This window comes from Glossina fuscipes, unplaced genomic scaffold, assembly GCF_014805625.2.
Source record: "Glossina fuscipes isolate IAEA_lab_2018 unplaced genomic scaffold, Yale_Gfus_2 28, whole genome shotgun sequence".
In the NCBI taxonomy this organism is placed as follows: domain Eukaryota; kingdom Metazoa; phylum Arthropoda; class Insecta; order Diptera; family Glossinidae; genus Glossina; species Glossina fuscipes.
This window is the reverse complement of record NW_023998423.1, coordinates 11,448,037-11,462,786: the sequence shown is the minus strand read 5'-3', so window position 1 is coordinate 11,462,786 and position 14,750 is coordinate 11,448,037. Positions and strand designations below refer to the sequence as shown.

Genomic DNA, 14,750 nt, shown 5'->3' with positions numbered 1-14,750 from the left:
ATAAAACCGGTATAGCGACTTAATATTAGTAAATTGGTATTAAGGAATTTTAGAAGGTTTAAGCCAATCGGTGAGAAATTTTATTTAGAATAATCAATTTTTTTTATCTTACTTGACGTATACATATATACAAACGCTTTTTATGAAAACCATTATGAGCTTAAAATATATTTGAAAAGAAAATTACTCTGCTTTACAAACTGCCTTATTTAAGACCCATATCGATTGGCTTGTCAAGAGCAAATTAATCCTCCACGTCGTGACGATCGCCATATGTAATTTAGAATGAAAACATGTAGATTGTAGCATTTTACTCTTCATTTTACTCTTTTATTTGATATATAATTAATTGTGCTGGTAAGAAAAAAGAAATCCTCCATAGAATAATTTCCAACTATCTGTTTAATTTCCCTTTTGAGCAAGAAATCGAAAACGTAAAAAAAATCAAAAGTATGAAAATTTTGATCATTTCTTTTTTCAATTTTTGAACGTGAACAATAGAGAGCCCCGTAAAGTAAATCCGGAACATTTCAAACTTCTATCTTTCATAAATTATGAGTAATGATCAAAATTCCACAAATTTTGTCTTAAAGAAACAGAGTTCTGTTCCTTACTGTCGGTGGGTGCATTGACGTTTTCGGTCCATCTGCAAAAACTTATGTTGTTCTTACCAAATTTAAGGTCGTCATCCAAATTTGTACCATCATAAGCGTGTCAACAACATACGTCGCAGACTTGACTAAGTGTATTCAGAAGTTCACGTTGATCACAAATATATATGCTTTACAGGCACTCTGAAACTTCCGTTCGAGTCGTGCAAGCATTATGACAAAATAAGTATATCCTTTATACAAAGAGATCAAGGATAATATAAAGGAATTCAATGCATCAGAAGCTAAATGAAAAAATCATTATTAGATATTATTGAAGTCAATTTAAAATAATAGAATGGCACATAGGGGTACCGGCATCCGTACCATCACTTATCTTAAGACATTGTTAATAGTATCCGAAAACGATTATGAAGCTGGTAGTTTCTGCTGCATTGTGATACTTAGTAAATCCACAAGATGTATTAAATGAGATTCTTGGAAGTGACAACGTAAAGAGATTATGCTTCAATTACTTACGCAATAAGAACCGCGCCCAAGATCGCGCTTCTTTCATTAAGCGGAAACTAACTGTAAATGAGAATCCCACCCTACACACAGATACAACAAAAAGTAAAAAGTTTCATTGGACCAATTCGATTAGATCTAGATGATATCTGAAGTTTCGTTTCCAGACAACGGGTAGTATTCTAATATTGCTCTTACAAGAATAGTATATAAGCGGTTAAAAAATATAGATATCAGAGAATTCCTTTGACTGTCTGTTAAGCCTTTAGTTCTCAAGCTATTTAGCTTTATCGACAGATAAGTTGATTCTCAACTTTGAATCCGGGATAGCTTCCAAGCTATTAAACCTAATAGGAAAAGGAATACAACCGTCATACCACTGATCTTAATACCGTACAAGGGAGATCAGTTAATTTATGTCAGATTGAAGGCTTGCTACACCCTTGGTATAGCAGAAATGGAAAATTTGCATATCGTCCGCACACATTCGCAAAGTAATGAAAGATGTAGACATGACCAGCAAGAATTCAATATTTGACTATGCCATGCTATGTCGTGTTGCCTGCTTCCTACAATTGTTCTCTTCAAAAGCAATTCTTACTTTTCGGCTGTGTTCTCCGCCCTTAAGCATATGGAATGGGATTCGTTAGTCTCCCTGGCCACCTTATGAAAGTCGACTAGACTATTACGTAAGTTTATCCTAGCCGTTTCCGTTTTAATTAATTCAATAAATGCTACAATTGTCTTAACGGTTTCATTAACAGAGATAAATTTCAATGTTCGTTTACCTTATCCTAGAGATTTTATTTTGATAAAATTTCACTAAGGTGAATATAATTACAAGCCTTCCAATTGATTCAGGATTCTTTGGATTAATCTTAATGACATTTAGTATATTATCTCAGTATCGAATTTTGTTAATGTTATCAAGTAATTTTTAAAACATCGTCTATTCCTGTCTTAGATCTATACGGCTATGAAATTGCCCCTATTCTACATGTATATATGTCTTTTACACCCATCACCGCAGGATGAGGGTTATATCCATACTGTCGAAACGTTTCCAACATTCAATGAAAAGCCCCAGCGATCCCATAAAGTGTACATATTTTTGATCAACAACAAATCGATTTATGCATGTCCGCGAATCCAAGACAATGTCTTCGAGTTTGTAAAACAAGTTGAAAAGGATCCACCAGGGGTTTGCAATGCAACATAAAGTGGAAATATCTTTACCTTCCGTATATTTCGCTCGTTACGTACAAACCTGCAACACACACACACACACACACACACACACACACAATATGAACTTTTTTTCACTTTTATTTCACAAAAATAAAGAAAATTAACCACGCCTTCCCAATAATGTAAAATACAGAAATTTAATCTTTCCTTTTTTTTTTTTTTTTGGTCTCTTTTACGATCATCGCGATGGCTATAAAAGATTCGGTTACAGTGGAATATAAATTTCTTATTTGTTATTATTTAAACGAGTTAAGTCGTACTGTTCCACTTAAAATTTATTTTTAACGCTCTATTTTATTTATAGCTGAATTGCATTTGTAAATAAATAGGTCACCGTAACACATTTACGTTTCCATTTAAATACATTTTTTTTGCAAAAATTTTCGAATCATATTTTCATGTCATTTAATTAACTTATTATTGAACTTTGTGCACTTGATATGGTAGAGAAACTATTTCATATCCCTCTTAAATGGCCTTCTACGTTTATGATAAGAATTTTTGACACAGCATGACTTCATTTCCATGTTTCATAGAAGAGTAATAACAAATTACTTTGGACGTATTGGTTGCAAATGCAATTATCGAGGCATTCACTTCTACATATGTATATGTTTTTTTTTTTTCGTATCATTCAGGAGTAAAACTCACTACATGAACTTTTTATATTATTTCTTTATTTGTATTTAAACATTCTGTCCTCAGAAAAGATAAGCCAACAAAATCGTAAAATCTGAAAGATAACTAGGAATACTTTAAAAAAAGCTGAGAAGGAAAAAGAAGAAATAAATAAGAAAGAAAAATTTTGTAAAAATAATCAAAATGCAATAAGATGGGCAATAATGTAAAGCAATCAAAAGGGACAAGTAAGAAAATTATATTCAATCGTGATCGACTCTTTAGTACTCATCATCTTTATTCTAAAAAGACTTTAAAAAAAAAGGAAAATTTATATGGGGTATGTGTGGTTCTTTATGTATAACAAACAAGAAACAGGGAAAGCGTAGATGTTCACAGGCGTGCGGCCATTGTAGGCGAACCATTTGGTCGATTCAAACCATTTTCAAATTCTTTTGCGAATCCGAAAGCTCTGCCTTCATTTTCGCAAGCGAGATATTGTTTATCACTGATACTACATAGTTGCGCAGACAAGCAGACGAAAGGCAAGCGTGTTTAGGAATTTTATTGAGGCCAAAAATTTATATACTTAATAGAGCTTTTCAAGTTGACCTCTGCACAATATAATGGTATCGAAAAAAAAAAAAATTTTTGTAATTGTAGTATTAAGTAGGCGTGGCCAATATTTCCGGTTTTTGTACAGATGCTACAGCATCACACATACGTGCAAATTGTTGTGTTTTTATCCACTGTAGCTTATGGGTTTTAAGTAGAAAACATATCATTACCTTTGAAAAGCACAAGTCTTCATTTCATGGTGTTGTAGGCAATTCCGTCGACCGATTTGGCCCATTTTCAATACCAACCTGCATGTGAGAAGGTCCTACCTTTGTACGCAATTCGAAGTTGGTAACTTTTTTTTTTGTGACCAGGAAAATGTTGACAAGAAATATAATTCGGACGGACAGACGGACATGCTAGAATCGATTCTAATTTTCATTCTGATCAGCAGTATACATACTTTTTGAGGTTTCTGAAGCTTTTTTTCTGGACGTTGTAAATCTTTTGACAAATTGAAGATACCTTTTCATGTTTCGATGAAGGGTAGAAGAAAGGGCTCCAAATTTTCAAGTCACGCTACTCGAATATTACTCGAAATTAGCCAAATAATGATTAAGTAACATAGAACAACGGTTCCCAAACCTTTCATTTATAAAATAATTACGTGCCGATCTGATTTGGACACATACTAGATTCATAGACAGCTTTATCATGGTACTTGATGCCATGTACTCCTTACAGTTTGTTGATGTGGCCTCGAGAACATATTCTTCACAAAGCCCTTGCACGAATTCGTCTTAGATGAGATTTAGTACCAATTTTCTATTATGTATATAATACCGAATAAACACTTTTAATAGAGAGTTTTTGTCCTTTGAACAAAACTGAACAGCATTCAGGATGCGTTGAAAGTACATTTTTATCTAAAGTAACACTCAAATATCTGATAGTCTACATACACTGAATGTCTCCGCTTAAACCTTTTTCTTGCAAATGTTTGAAGATTGGCAGGATTCAGAAATATCGTTGGAACAATTATGTAAATTCTACAACATGTCCCGAGCATGAAGGGCCGAAAAGAAGATTGCAATATGATCGAATTTTTCGAACATCTGAATGATATCACATATGCAGTAACAGTCCCAACAGCAAACCCTGAGGAACACCGACCCGAATATCATGCAAATGATAAGGCTGCTTATTCATATTGATACAAATATTGACGGTTTGTTAAAAAAACTTCTAATGATCGTCAACAAATACACCGATATATTAGCAATAGTCGTCTTAAGGATAAGTACGTTGTGTCAGACAGCGTCAAAAGGTCTGACAAAGTTTTTGGGTTATGCTTAAGCCAAGTCTAAAACAACATTTTTCATTCTATGAATCCTCAACAAGGCCCATCTGCTGCTTGCATTCACCGCCATTAGCTGGAAATATTTACACTACGCACGGATTTTCTGGCATTTATATTGTTTGTCAGGAGTTTGTAGGTAAGCGCGTATATCAAACTTAAAAGTGACAAAGCGGTTACTTAAACTACACGTAGATGGGCAGCTGACACTAGAAGTGGGTGGCTGCCATGAAGACGTGACCAAATGGCATCCGATGGCACATGGAGTGAGAAGACGCCGGTCACCGCGTCAAAATTGATTACTCGCGGAGTGCCAAAGAGGAACAAGTTGAACGAAACACCTCTGCCTTTCTAGGAGTGAAGCAAGCTTGCAATACAATTCCACACTAGCAAGCGCTAATCTAGCGATTTGGATCTAGTACAGCCACCGCAGAAATCCCGCTATTGGCCAACAAGGAAAAGAAAAAAGCTTACTCGCTTTTGCTTAGGCGTTTATTAGACAATCCGCTAACTGTTTACGACGACTGCGTTTATCACGAACAAAATGACTGCATGGCTTCATAATCCACTGCCACTGGGAATTAAGTGTGTCAAACTGAATTTAAAATAGATTTTCACCGCTGGACACAAAGGCACATAAAGAAAGCTACTATTAAGTAACAACATTATAACGAGGGATGGCCCACCATTAAATACCCTACACTATCACACTAGAATTATTCATATAAGAAATTTTCAAAGTAAGGCGTTATTCGTCGAAATATTTCAAAAATTGCGATCTATAGACTAAACATTAAAACGCGGACGTACAGACAGACAGACAGGCAGACATGCAGCAAAGTGCAGACCGATTCTGAAAATGATTATGAATATATCGGCATAATAAAGTACAAGTGCATCGCAAGTTCTTCTGGACGTTGTCTACGTACGCATAAACTTTATATAGCCCTGTATCACAAGTGGTACATGACACATAAATAAATATTGCTACTCTTCTATTTCCTTGAAACGAAACCAGAAAAAAAAAAAAAAAATTCGTTAAAACAAAATCGTTCGTATTCTGTACATTGCGTATGTAATTTAACTTGCAGAACGAGAAGCACGTTTGAACGTTTGTTCAGAGTAAAGTGTATGTAGACATTTAGCCGATCGTCTTATAAATAATAATAATAATCAAAAAAAACAAAAAAAAAAAAAGTGATTTTTGAAAATTTGTTTAAATCAAAAGCATTCAAGTTACGCTCTGCGTACAAATATAGATTTCTTATCTAATAATAATGATTAAGATTTTAAATTCATTCGCTAATCGGACTTGTTGTGATTAAAAGCTTTTTCGTTCACTAATGTATCTTCTTCTCACCTCGAGTCGAAAATCAATTCATTGAATTATGAATTTTTAATTCCTATCATATTTATTATTAAAATGACAAGTTCAAGTTAAGCCCGACGGATATGTTAAACGAAACTAGTAGAACAACAAAAACAAATATGTACGCCAGACTTAAATGAATGACCTTTCTCTGTTCTATAAACAAAAATTTCATTTCTTAGAGTTGTTTTTTTTTTTTTTTTTGCATTTTTCTAAAATAACAAACAAAAGAAGAGAAGAGCGCAACAGACACCAGTAATAAATACACTCAACGACCTTCACGAGAGAAATGATGCCAAAAGAAGAAGTGCACTAAACTGAAGCCACAGCAATGCGAACATATAACGCAAGGTTAGTTAGTTAGTTAGTTAGTAAGCAGCATATACACAGCTAAGCATGCAACTAAGAATTTATGAAAACTAGAAAAACAATAGCGACGGATGAAGAGAGAATGCCATGAATAGATGTAACAAAATGAAAAAGAAGAAGAAGAAGAAGAAAAAAGACAAAGGAGATGACACAATATTAATTATAAATGTCAGTTGAAATTTTATTAAACAAAACCTACTTATGGCGACTATTAACGAAATGACGGCATGATTAGTGGCAGGACAGATATAAACCAAAAATGTCCGACATTTAATGTCAGGAATGAAAAAAGAAACGACAACGAAACGCTAACGGTAACGTTGACATTGTACAAGGAAGAAGGCATAGAACTCAAAATAGATGACGAAGTGAATAATGAATATTTTAAACTGCGGAAAATCGTTTGATATGAAAATGAAATGCAGGAGGAAAGAATGCGGGCAATGCACAAACCTTCCACGAAAGTAAAATAGAAACATTATATGCAGAAGGCCGTTGAATTCATTTATTTTAAATAACACACAAAAAGAGCATGAATGAAAGAGTTTTTGAACAATTTCAATTAACTAAAACTTAGGATTGATTCGCTTCCTTTGAAATAGTGTTGAATAGCCTTTTAATGTTTTTGATAATAAACGCTATTATCTTCGGGTTGTATGCTATGCTCAGAAGTCGCTTCAAAGGCCAAACGGGCAGCCTCATGTTGGGCTCCTATCGCAGCATGCTGAGCAGCTATACGTTCATATAAACTCAAATGTTTGTTGGTCGCTTTTATCACTGCTTCGCTTTGTTGAGGTCCTGCTTGTGAAACCTATTTTTTTTTTTTTTAAAAATTCGAAAATTTTACACGAATTGAAACTATGAATGAGGAGAGCTTTCTTTTAAAGCTTACCGCCGCCGGTACACCTCCAGCTGCATGCTCTTGCGCAATTCGATTATATAAGTCAAAGTGTCTTTGTTTAGCTGCTTTAACCGCTTCACTATCCTCCAATTCATGACTTAGTTGAGGATGAAAACCATGTTCATCGGCTACGTATTGCACAGTGCGTACCTGATTTTTGGGATCCACATATGAAAAAGCACCACGCACTACACCGGTACCGTCGGAAACTTCAGTATGTTGACGATCGACATGTCCGGGTGCTCGGCCAGCTTGATAACTAAACACGTACGGATTCGGTGGTCCGGGCGGTGAAGTTGTACTCTCATAATGATGATGATGATGATGATGATGTTGATGATCGTGTTCATTACCCACAATATGGGAGACATCAGCCCAACTCAAGGTTAAGCAAAATGTTACGAAAATCTTTTCTTGATATTATTTTAATTAGATTTTTATCAGAAAAAAATAAAAAAAAAAATTACTTACAAATAATTGCATTTTTCCGTCTAATAAGTTAACAGTAACACGTTTATGTTTACACTAATCTCGTCTCGGTATTTGAGAAACGCAATCATTGTGTTCATAAACGAAAAATCCGTTTTAAATATCAATCGCATAATATTTTAAACATACCTGTCTGACCACTAAATTTTGAAGCTTTTGAAAACTTTACAATAAATTGAAAAAGAGAAATTTCTCTTGAACATAATGTTGCCAAAGGCATATGAGCGAAAAAGCCATGTAAAAAAATTTTACATATAAGATGCGTTAAATATTTGTAATAAACGCATTATTGCGTATTTGGTTTTCGCTTATGAAACTCCACATTTTTATTTCGCTACGTATGTAAGCTATTACATCTTAGGCAAGGGGAGGGAATTTTTTTTTTTTTTTTTTTGTTTTCTAATCAATTTTTCTTTTCTCAATGCTTTGATTTCGTTTTTGATGGGAATTCGTCTAACCAAGCTTAAGTTCAACTAATCTGATTAATGACATAATGGACATACGGTAAGAATTGCAACTCTTACGTTCATCATTTCAGATTTCTTCTTTCATTTCTTTTAAGCACTGAATTATCGTTAACTGTCATTATGTAAGAAAAATGAACTCTAGTTTAGTTTGCTTGAAGCGCGAGAGATTCTTTAGTGAAAAAGGAGTCAGTTGATTATTAGTTACGTAGAAAACTCCGCCTGAGTGGCGGAGTAGGCAAGAGTCTCGACTAGCAACTCAAAAGTCGTGGCTTCAAACCCAAGTGCGGTAGAGTTTTTAATAAAAGCCGAAAGTCTTAGATGCTAGTGCTTTTAAGACTTAGAATTTATTCTCTGGCTAAATTTATAATAATAATAATAATAATAATAATAATAATAATAATACTTAGGAAACTATTTTGAAAGTAGGTAAAGAGATAGCTCTGACCGATTGGGCGCACACCCATTAAGTTGCGGCCTTCTTATCTTCTCTTTACTCACTTCTTTCTTACCGCCAATGCGTTACGCGAATAGGGGAGAGAGAGAGAGAGAGAGAGAGAGAAAATCCTCTTAGTGTTTGGTGATAACAAAAGAAAAGGTAGAAGTAAGTAGTAAGCAGCTTTATTATGTTTCTTCCTTTTCTTCCTCTTGCGAAATAAGTCATGAATGAAGTTCTAATTGTTCTTAATTTAAAGTCATTCTTCGGGGATAGGATGAAAGAATGTAAAGCTTTCTGCCTTCTTTTTATGTATTACCCATTCCGCTTTCCCCTTTATCCACCTTTCCTATTATTTCCGCCCAAGAAGTGCAAGAAGGAGTAAACAAACAGTAGATAAGTAAGAGTAGGAGTAGTAGTAGTAGTGGTGCAACATTAAGAAACGAAAAATGAAATATACTCGAAAACGCTGTAGAAAACGATTTGAGTGAAAAGTGAACTGAGACGAATCCTTTCTCATTTCATATCTAACATGTCACAGAGAAAAAAAAAAACACAATTTCTTTTCAAAACTTTTTCTACAATTTTTGGGAATAATTTTTTCACGATCTTTGGTAACTTTTATAACATTTAAATCTTCTTCTCTGCCTCTCCCTCGCTTTCTCACTCTCTGTTAACAAAAGCTTTACTTGCATTAAAATTTGAGAAACTTTTTTTCTCTTCTCAAGAGCGAAACTGGTTTTATATTTTTTGCAAAATTTATTTATAAATCCCTTAAATTTATGGATGAAAACAATTGTGTTTTTAATTAACTAAAACTGACAACAAAACGAAACAAAAAAAAACATATTAATTTGCATTAAAGGCACCTAAAAAGTGCATAAATATTTATTTTAATGATTTTAATTATCCGGCTTGGACGTTGCTTTAAATCGTGCTTTTTTAGTCGCTTAAGTTGAATTTCATTAAGCAGAAAAGTTGTAATTCACTCGTTAGGCGAATCTTAAATACTCTTTATCCTAAAATATAAATGCAAGTTTTATTTATTTTATTCGCTTAATTTTCACTTTTTTGAATATCATAGCACTTGCACTCGTATATATATATATATACGCTAAGAGTTCGATTTCGGAAGAGCGGCTGTTACTTGCAAACTTTTCAGATGATAGAATTCACAAATGAAGACACAAATTAGAAAAGGTGTTAACCTGCGTCGCAAGGCATGATTCGGTAAATTTGGCTGAACAAAAGTGCTTTGCAAGCAGAAACCTTTTACCAATGAGACTTGAACGGAATGTAACTATAATATCACCGAAATCCGCTATTTATCGAAGGAAGAACCTGTACCGTATATAGCGATCAGGCTCGTACTAGAATTTATTAAAAGATCAGCGACACTGATAGCGCTAAAAGCTCTCAAAATTCCTAACTATCGATGGAAAACATTTTCATAAGATCCTAATAAATGTTTGTACAAATTTTTGAGCCAAATGTAGCTTAAGACAGAAGTCATTGGCGAATAAAGTCGAATGAAGGAAATGAAAAGGAGTGTAAACTACTGCCAAGCATTTCAAGATATTTAAAACTATAACTCTTCTGTCTGTCTGAAACAACTTTAAAAAAACCTATTCACGAGCTGCCAAAAGTATTACGTTGGTTGGGTTCAATCTAATCAGATCTGACACCGAGCCAAAGTATCGATTTTTTATATAACATGGTTTGGCACGTGAACCAGCAGATAAGATTCGGTATTGGCGGATTTACACTTCCTCTTAGCTTTGATGACCCTTCTGTATAGAAGCAACTCGTAGCTATAGTGACTGATTAGTCAGTAGAGGCGTAACACGAACGGACTAAGCTTTCGCCATTCCCTCTCTCTCTCTTTCTCTCTCTCTTGTGCTCCATTTCTTTCTGGCCATCGCCACATACCCTCCCCCACCCCAAAAAAAGAAGACGGGAGAAAAATCTACAGTGAATAACTTTACAAACCGCTCCAGCGAACGGAAATGTTGTCGTAACCATGATCCTAATCATCGTATCAAAGTAACCTAAAAGCAATATTTAAGTTGGATAACAATTTTTTTAATACATTTATCTTTTGTAGTATTTCCACCAACAGGTGGCCGCTTACGTTACGTTACGTTACGTTACGTTACTTACGATTCGAGTTTGTAGCTGCTACGCAATTTTTACTCTAACTAGATCATTTGAAATATTTTAACTTATACAGCTTTTGAGAAACGAAGCCAGCAAAGTTAGTTTAAACTTTTACGCGGATGACAATTTATATATATATATATACATATATAAGAAGGGCATATGGATGTTACGAAAGGGATGAGAAATTTAATAAACGTAAAGTTGAATAAAAGTAAAGAAATTATTGGAATTTTCAGAAATCCCAACATTTCTGGTTCTGATCTTCGCTACATTTAAAACAGCATGACTAAGTCTTCACAATAAACCGATACTGACGTATACTGACGTTAGAAGCAGCTTATCGGTCTAGTGCATTGAAAAAAAATTAATTAAAACTTTATTAAGGTTATCGCATGTTCCAGATTCTTACAAAATTCTATGTTTTTTTTTTTTTACGAAACGCTGTCATTTCGTAACCCATTAATCTAGACATCAATCGTCAAAACAAAACAAGACATTTTACTTATTTATTCTTCAGAATTCGCAGTAGTCCTCCATAGTTTGAACTAATACGCGAGCGTTTAAAGTCTTTAATTTTAATCTAAATTTTATAAAAAATAAAAAACTAAATAAAAAAAAAATATATATATATATATAATTTTATTTTGCAAAAAATGAAGCAATTAGTTACCTTATTGTTATTAATTAGTACATTATTAATGTTTAAGCTAGAAACTTGCTATGGCGGTAAAAAAATGAAAATGTCTTTTTGAAAATTTCAATATTTTTTTATAAAAAAGCAAAAAATTTTTAAAAAAATTTAGATTGTGAGGTTTATGGTTTGGTCTTAAAAAAGGGTGAAGCTAAAACTGTTCCGGGCAAATGCAGTCAAGTGGTATGTGTAGGGAATCGTTACGATGAATACGAGATAGAAAAGTAAGAGGATTAAAGTGTTTAAGAATTTATAAAATTTTTTACACTTTTTCACATTGTTCCAGTTGCCCAAACGCTTATAGCCCTAAAGACTGTACATTTGTTCCAGTGGATCTAACAAAAACATATCCCAAGTGTTGTCCCCATTGGAAATGTGCAGATGCAAGATGAATGAAAAGCTTTCAATTTACAAAAAAAAAAAAAAACCAAAAATATTTATGAAAAATTTTTTGAAAAATTAAAAATTTAAAAAAAAAAAAAAAAAAAACCAAAAATATTTATGAAAAATTTTATGAAAATTTAAAAATTTTAAAAAAAAATAGAAAACATTTTTTTTAATTTTCATTTTTAATATTAAGGATTATTTAGAATATTTTTTCATTATTTAAATACATTCTCATCCTCATTGAGAAGATCATTTACAAATTTTACTACTTACACTGGCTTTGCCAAAGAAGTCCCCTTTACTCTTGACCTTTAAAATTTGCCTGGAAGTCTCCCACTATTTCATTATAAAATTTCATTGGCTTTGCAACAAGTTTTACAAGTTATGCCCGACCGTGATTTAAAATCATCATTAGGTCCTAGCAATCTATTTCGTTTGTTGTAACGAAAGTAGTGTATAAGCATGACTTTGTATTAGCAAGACATGAAAGGACAAAAGATGAAGAGCTTTACCTGACACCGTTAACGAAAACTCGTTTTATCTTTAGAATCAATTCGGTAAGAGATCAACAAGCCACACCTTTTCATCGAATTATTGAAACGAAACCAAGGTTCTTTTAAAGTGTAATTGCCTTCACCAAGTACGGAATGGTCTTCCTACATTTATTTAGAAAACAGGTAAGCATATTAAAAGGGAATCTGACTGGATCTTTTATAATCATCAACTTTTTCTTAAAACAAAAACAAAAAGCATTGAAAATGAAATTTGGTTATATATGGAAACGCTATTGATGGGCCGATTTTTTCCATTTTCCAATGAATATTGGACGATTACCCACAAAATAGATGTGAAAATTTTTAACTCTACGTCTGTTGTAGGTTTTATGAGTAATGAGCGGAAACCCATATTTTTATTCTCAAGAACAGAGGTGTTTTTAATTTTGTGTTGTAGCGGTGTAGAGATGTTCTTAAATTATGTTGTAGCTTTTGTCATGAAGTTTCCTGCATCAACCTCCATTGCTTTTGTCAAGTTTGAAACGATTAGAAGAATACTTGCCACATAAACCCACAGAAGTTGACAAACTGAAGGATAGGTAAGGTTAGATGGGCTCTTCACTTCACATTTGACACTTCTAAAGAGCACGCATGCATTACTGAACGGGCCTCGGCGATTTTTCAATTTTGATACGAATTTTAGGACATATATGCAAATTTTTATCATTATTTGTCTGGTGGCTTATAAGTATGACGAGAAGAATAAATAAATTTTTTTCTTTTTGATTTTTTGATTTTCATACCTAAGGTAATCTCAGGTTATGCAGTACTATAGAAGTTGGCCTCCGTCAGATTTGGCTCATTTCCCATACCAATCTGTGTACAATATTCAATGTTTCCGCCAAATTTGAAGTCGATATCTGTTCATGTTTGTGGCCGACATTACACAGGCGGACAGATATCTAGATGGACAGACGGACATGCTTAAACCGAGAATTGGAAGCTGACGAAGAATACATATACTTCGCGAGTTTTCTGAAGGACGTCGCAAATGTTTGGACAATATGAATATACCCTTTACCGAAGAATGGTAAAAAATATTTCGATAACAGGGGGATGAAGTGACCAATTTTTGCACTTCTTGTGCAAATGTTATAGAATTACCCATATAAGTGGAATGTAGGAGAATATTTACAACACACGGACAGGCGAATATGCTTAAATTAATTGCGATTTTAATGCTTACTAAGAATCTACTTACTTTATAGAATCTCTGCAGCTATCTTCTGGGCATTGCGAATGCCATGCTAGGGTGATGATTACAAAAAAAAAAAAGAAAAGAAAAATGGAAATTCATGCTTCTTAGTATGGGATTCAACATTTCTTACTAAATTGGTCGCAATAAAGATGTTGTTAATAAATTTTGCTATAGTCTTTCGACAACTGTTATATCCCTTTCCCAATAGAAATTGTGTTTGCAGTTATAGTACAAATTTTTGCAAAAATTTAATTTATACTAATATCTATTAGACTATATTTAAGTTTTTTCCTTCAAAAGCTTTTTGGTTTACTCTGAATGTGCCATAACGTTATTCCAATTATTTTTGCCCTTATATCATATTAAATGTGACTACTACTGTTGGATGAATAATTAATTCCTTTATATAACTGAACAAGTTATGGGCACATGTGATGTAGCAATTGTTTAGGTAATTTTTAAAATTTTGTATTCATTAGAGAAGTTGCGTAGCTCAAAAATGCACAAAATGTATGTACATTAGATTTTGATCTGAGCTTTGGGAAAAATATTTCCTAGTACTGTCTAGAAGATTTTATTCTGACCACAGTGACACGAATGCATAACTAACCATGTGCTTTTACCCAACAACTATTAAAAACCGATCTTGTTATCTTTTTTCTGCTATTTTGGTATTCCGACTTTTAGGCATACATATCGCAACTTGAAAAGTTTGACTATATTATTAGGATCTACTCTTCAGAAGGTCAGAGTAAAGTGCAATGGTATAAACGAAAATATATAAGAAAAGTATACAAAAAATGGAAGAATTTTGTAGAAATTGGGCAAAGGAC

General features: G+C 33.4%; 2 protein-coding genes across 2 annotated transcripts; one reads left to right on the top strand and one right to left on the bottom strand.

The window, feature by feature from the left end:
• Nucleotides 1-7,115: 7,115 nt before the first annotated feature.
• On the bottom strand, nt 7,116-8,137 carry LOC119636607. The gene is made up of 3 exons (XM_038032080.1): nt 8,010-8,137; nt 7,530-7,946; nt 7,116-7,448 (listed from the first exon to the last, which is right to left on the bottom strand). Exons 1-3 carry the CDS (start codon nt 8,019-8,021, stop codon nt 7,254-7,256), a joined length of 624 nt encoding a protein of 207 aa, XP_037888008.1. The 5' UTR covers nt 8,022-8,137; the 3' UTR covers nt 7,116-7,253.
• Nucleotides 8,138-11,724: 3,587 nt separating this feature from the next.
• On the top strand, nt 11,725-12,223 carry LOC119636789. Its single transcript, XM_038032395.1, has 3 exons — nt 11,725-11,813; nt 11,891-12,002; nt 12,065-12,223. The coding sequence occupies exons 1-3, from the start codon at nt 11,741-11,743 to the stop codon at nt 12,168-12,170; spliced, it is 291 nt and encodes a 96-aa protein (XP_037888323.1). The 5' UTR covers nt 11,725-11,740; the 3' UTR covers nt 12,171-12,223.
• Nucleotides 12,224-14,750: the final 2,527 nt, after the last annotated feature.

Excerpts from the sequence above, each read along its gene's own strand:
- LOC119636607 (XM_038032080.1), bottom strand. Across the intron at positions 7,449-7,529 it reads CTGGAGGTGTACCGGCGGCG|GTTTCACAAGCAGGACCTCA; the intron begins GTAAGCTTTAAA and ends AAAAAAAAATAG.
- LOC119636789 (XM_038032395.1), top strand. The coding sequence starts at position 11,741 with ATGAAGCAATTAGTTACCTTATTGTTATTAATTAGTACATTATTAATG. Across the intron at positions 11,814-11,890 it reads GCTAGAAACTTGCTATGGCG|ATTGTGAGGTTTATGGTTTG; the intron begins GTAAAAAAATGA and ends AAAAAAATTTAG. Across the intron at positions 12,003-12,064 it reads GATGAATACGAGATAGAAAA|TTGCCCAAACGCTTATAGCC; the intron begins GTAAGAGGATTA and ends ACATTGTTCCAG.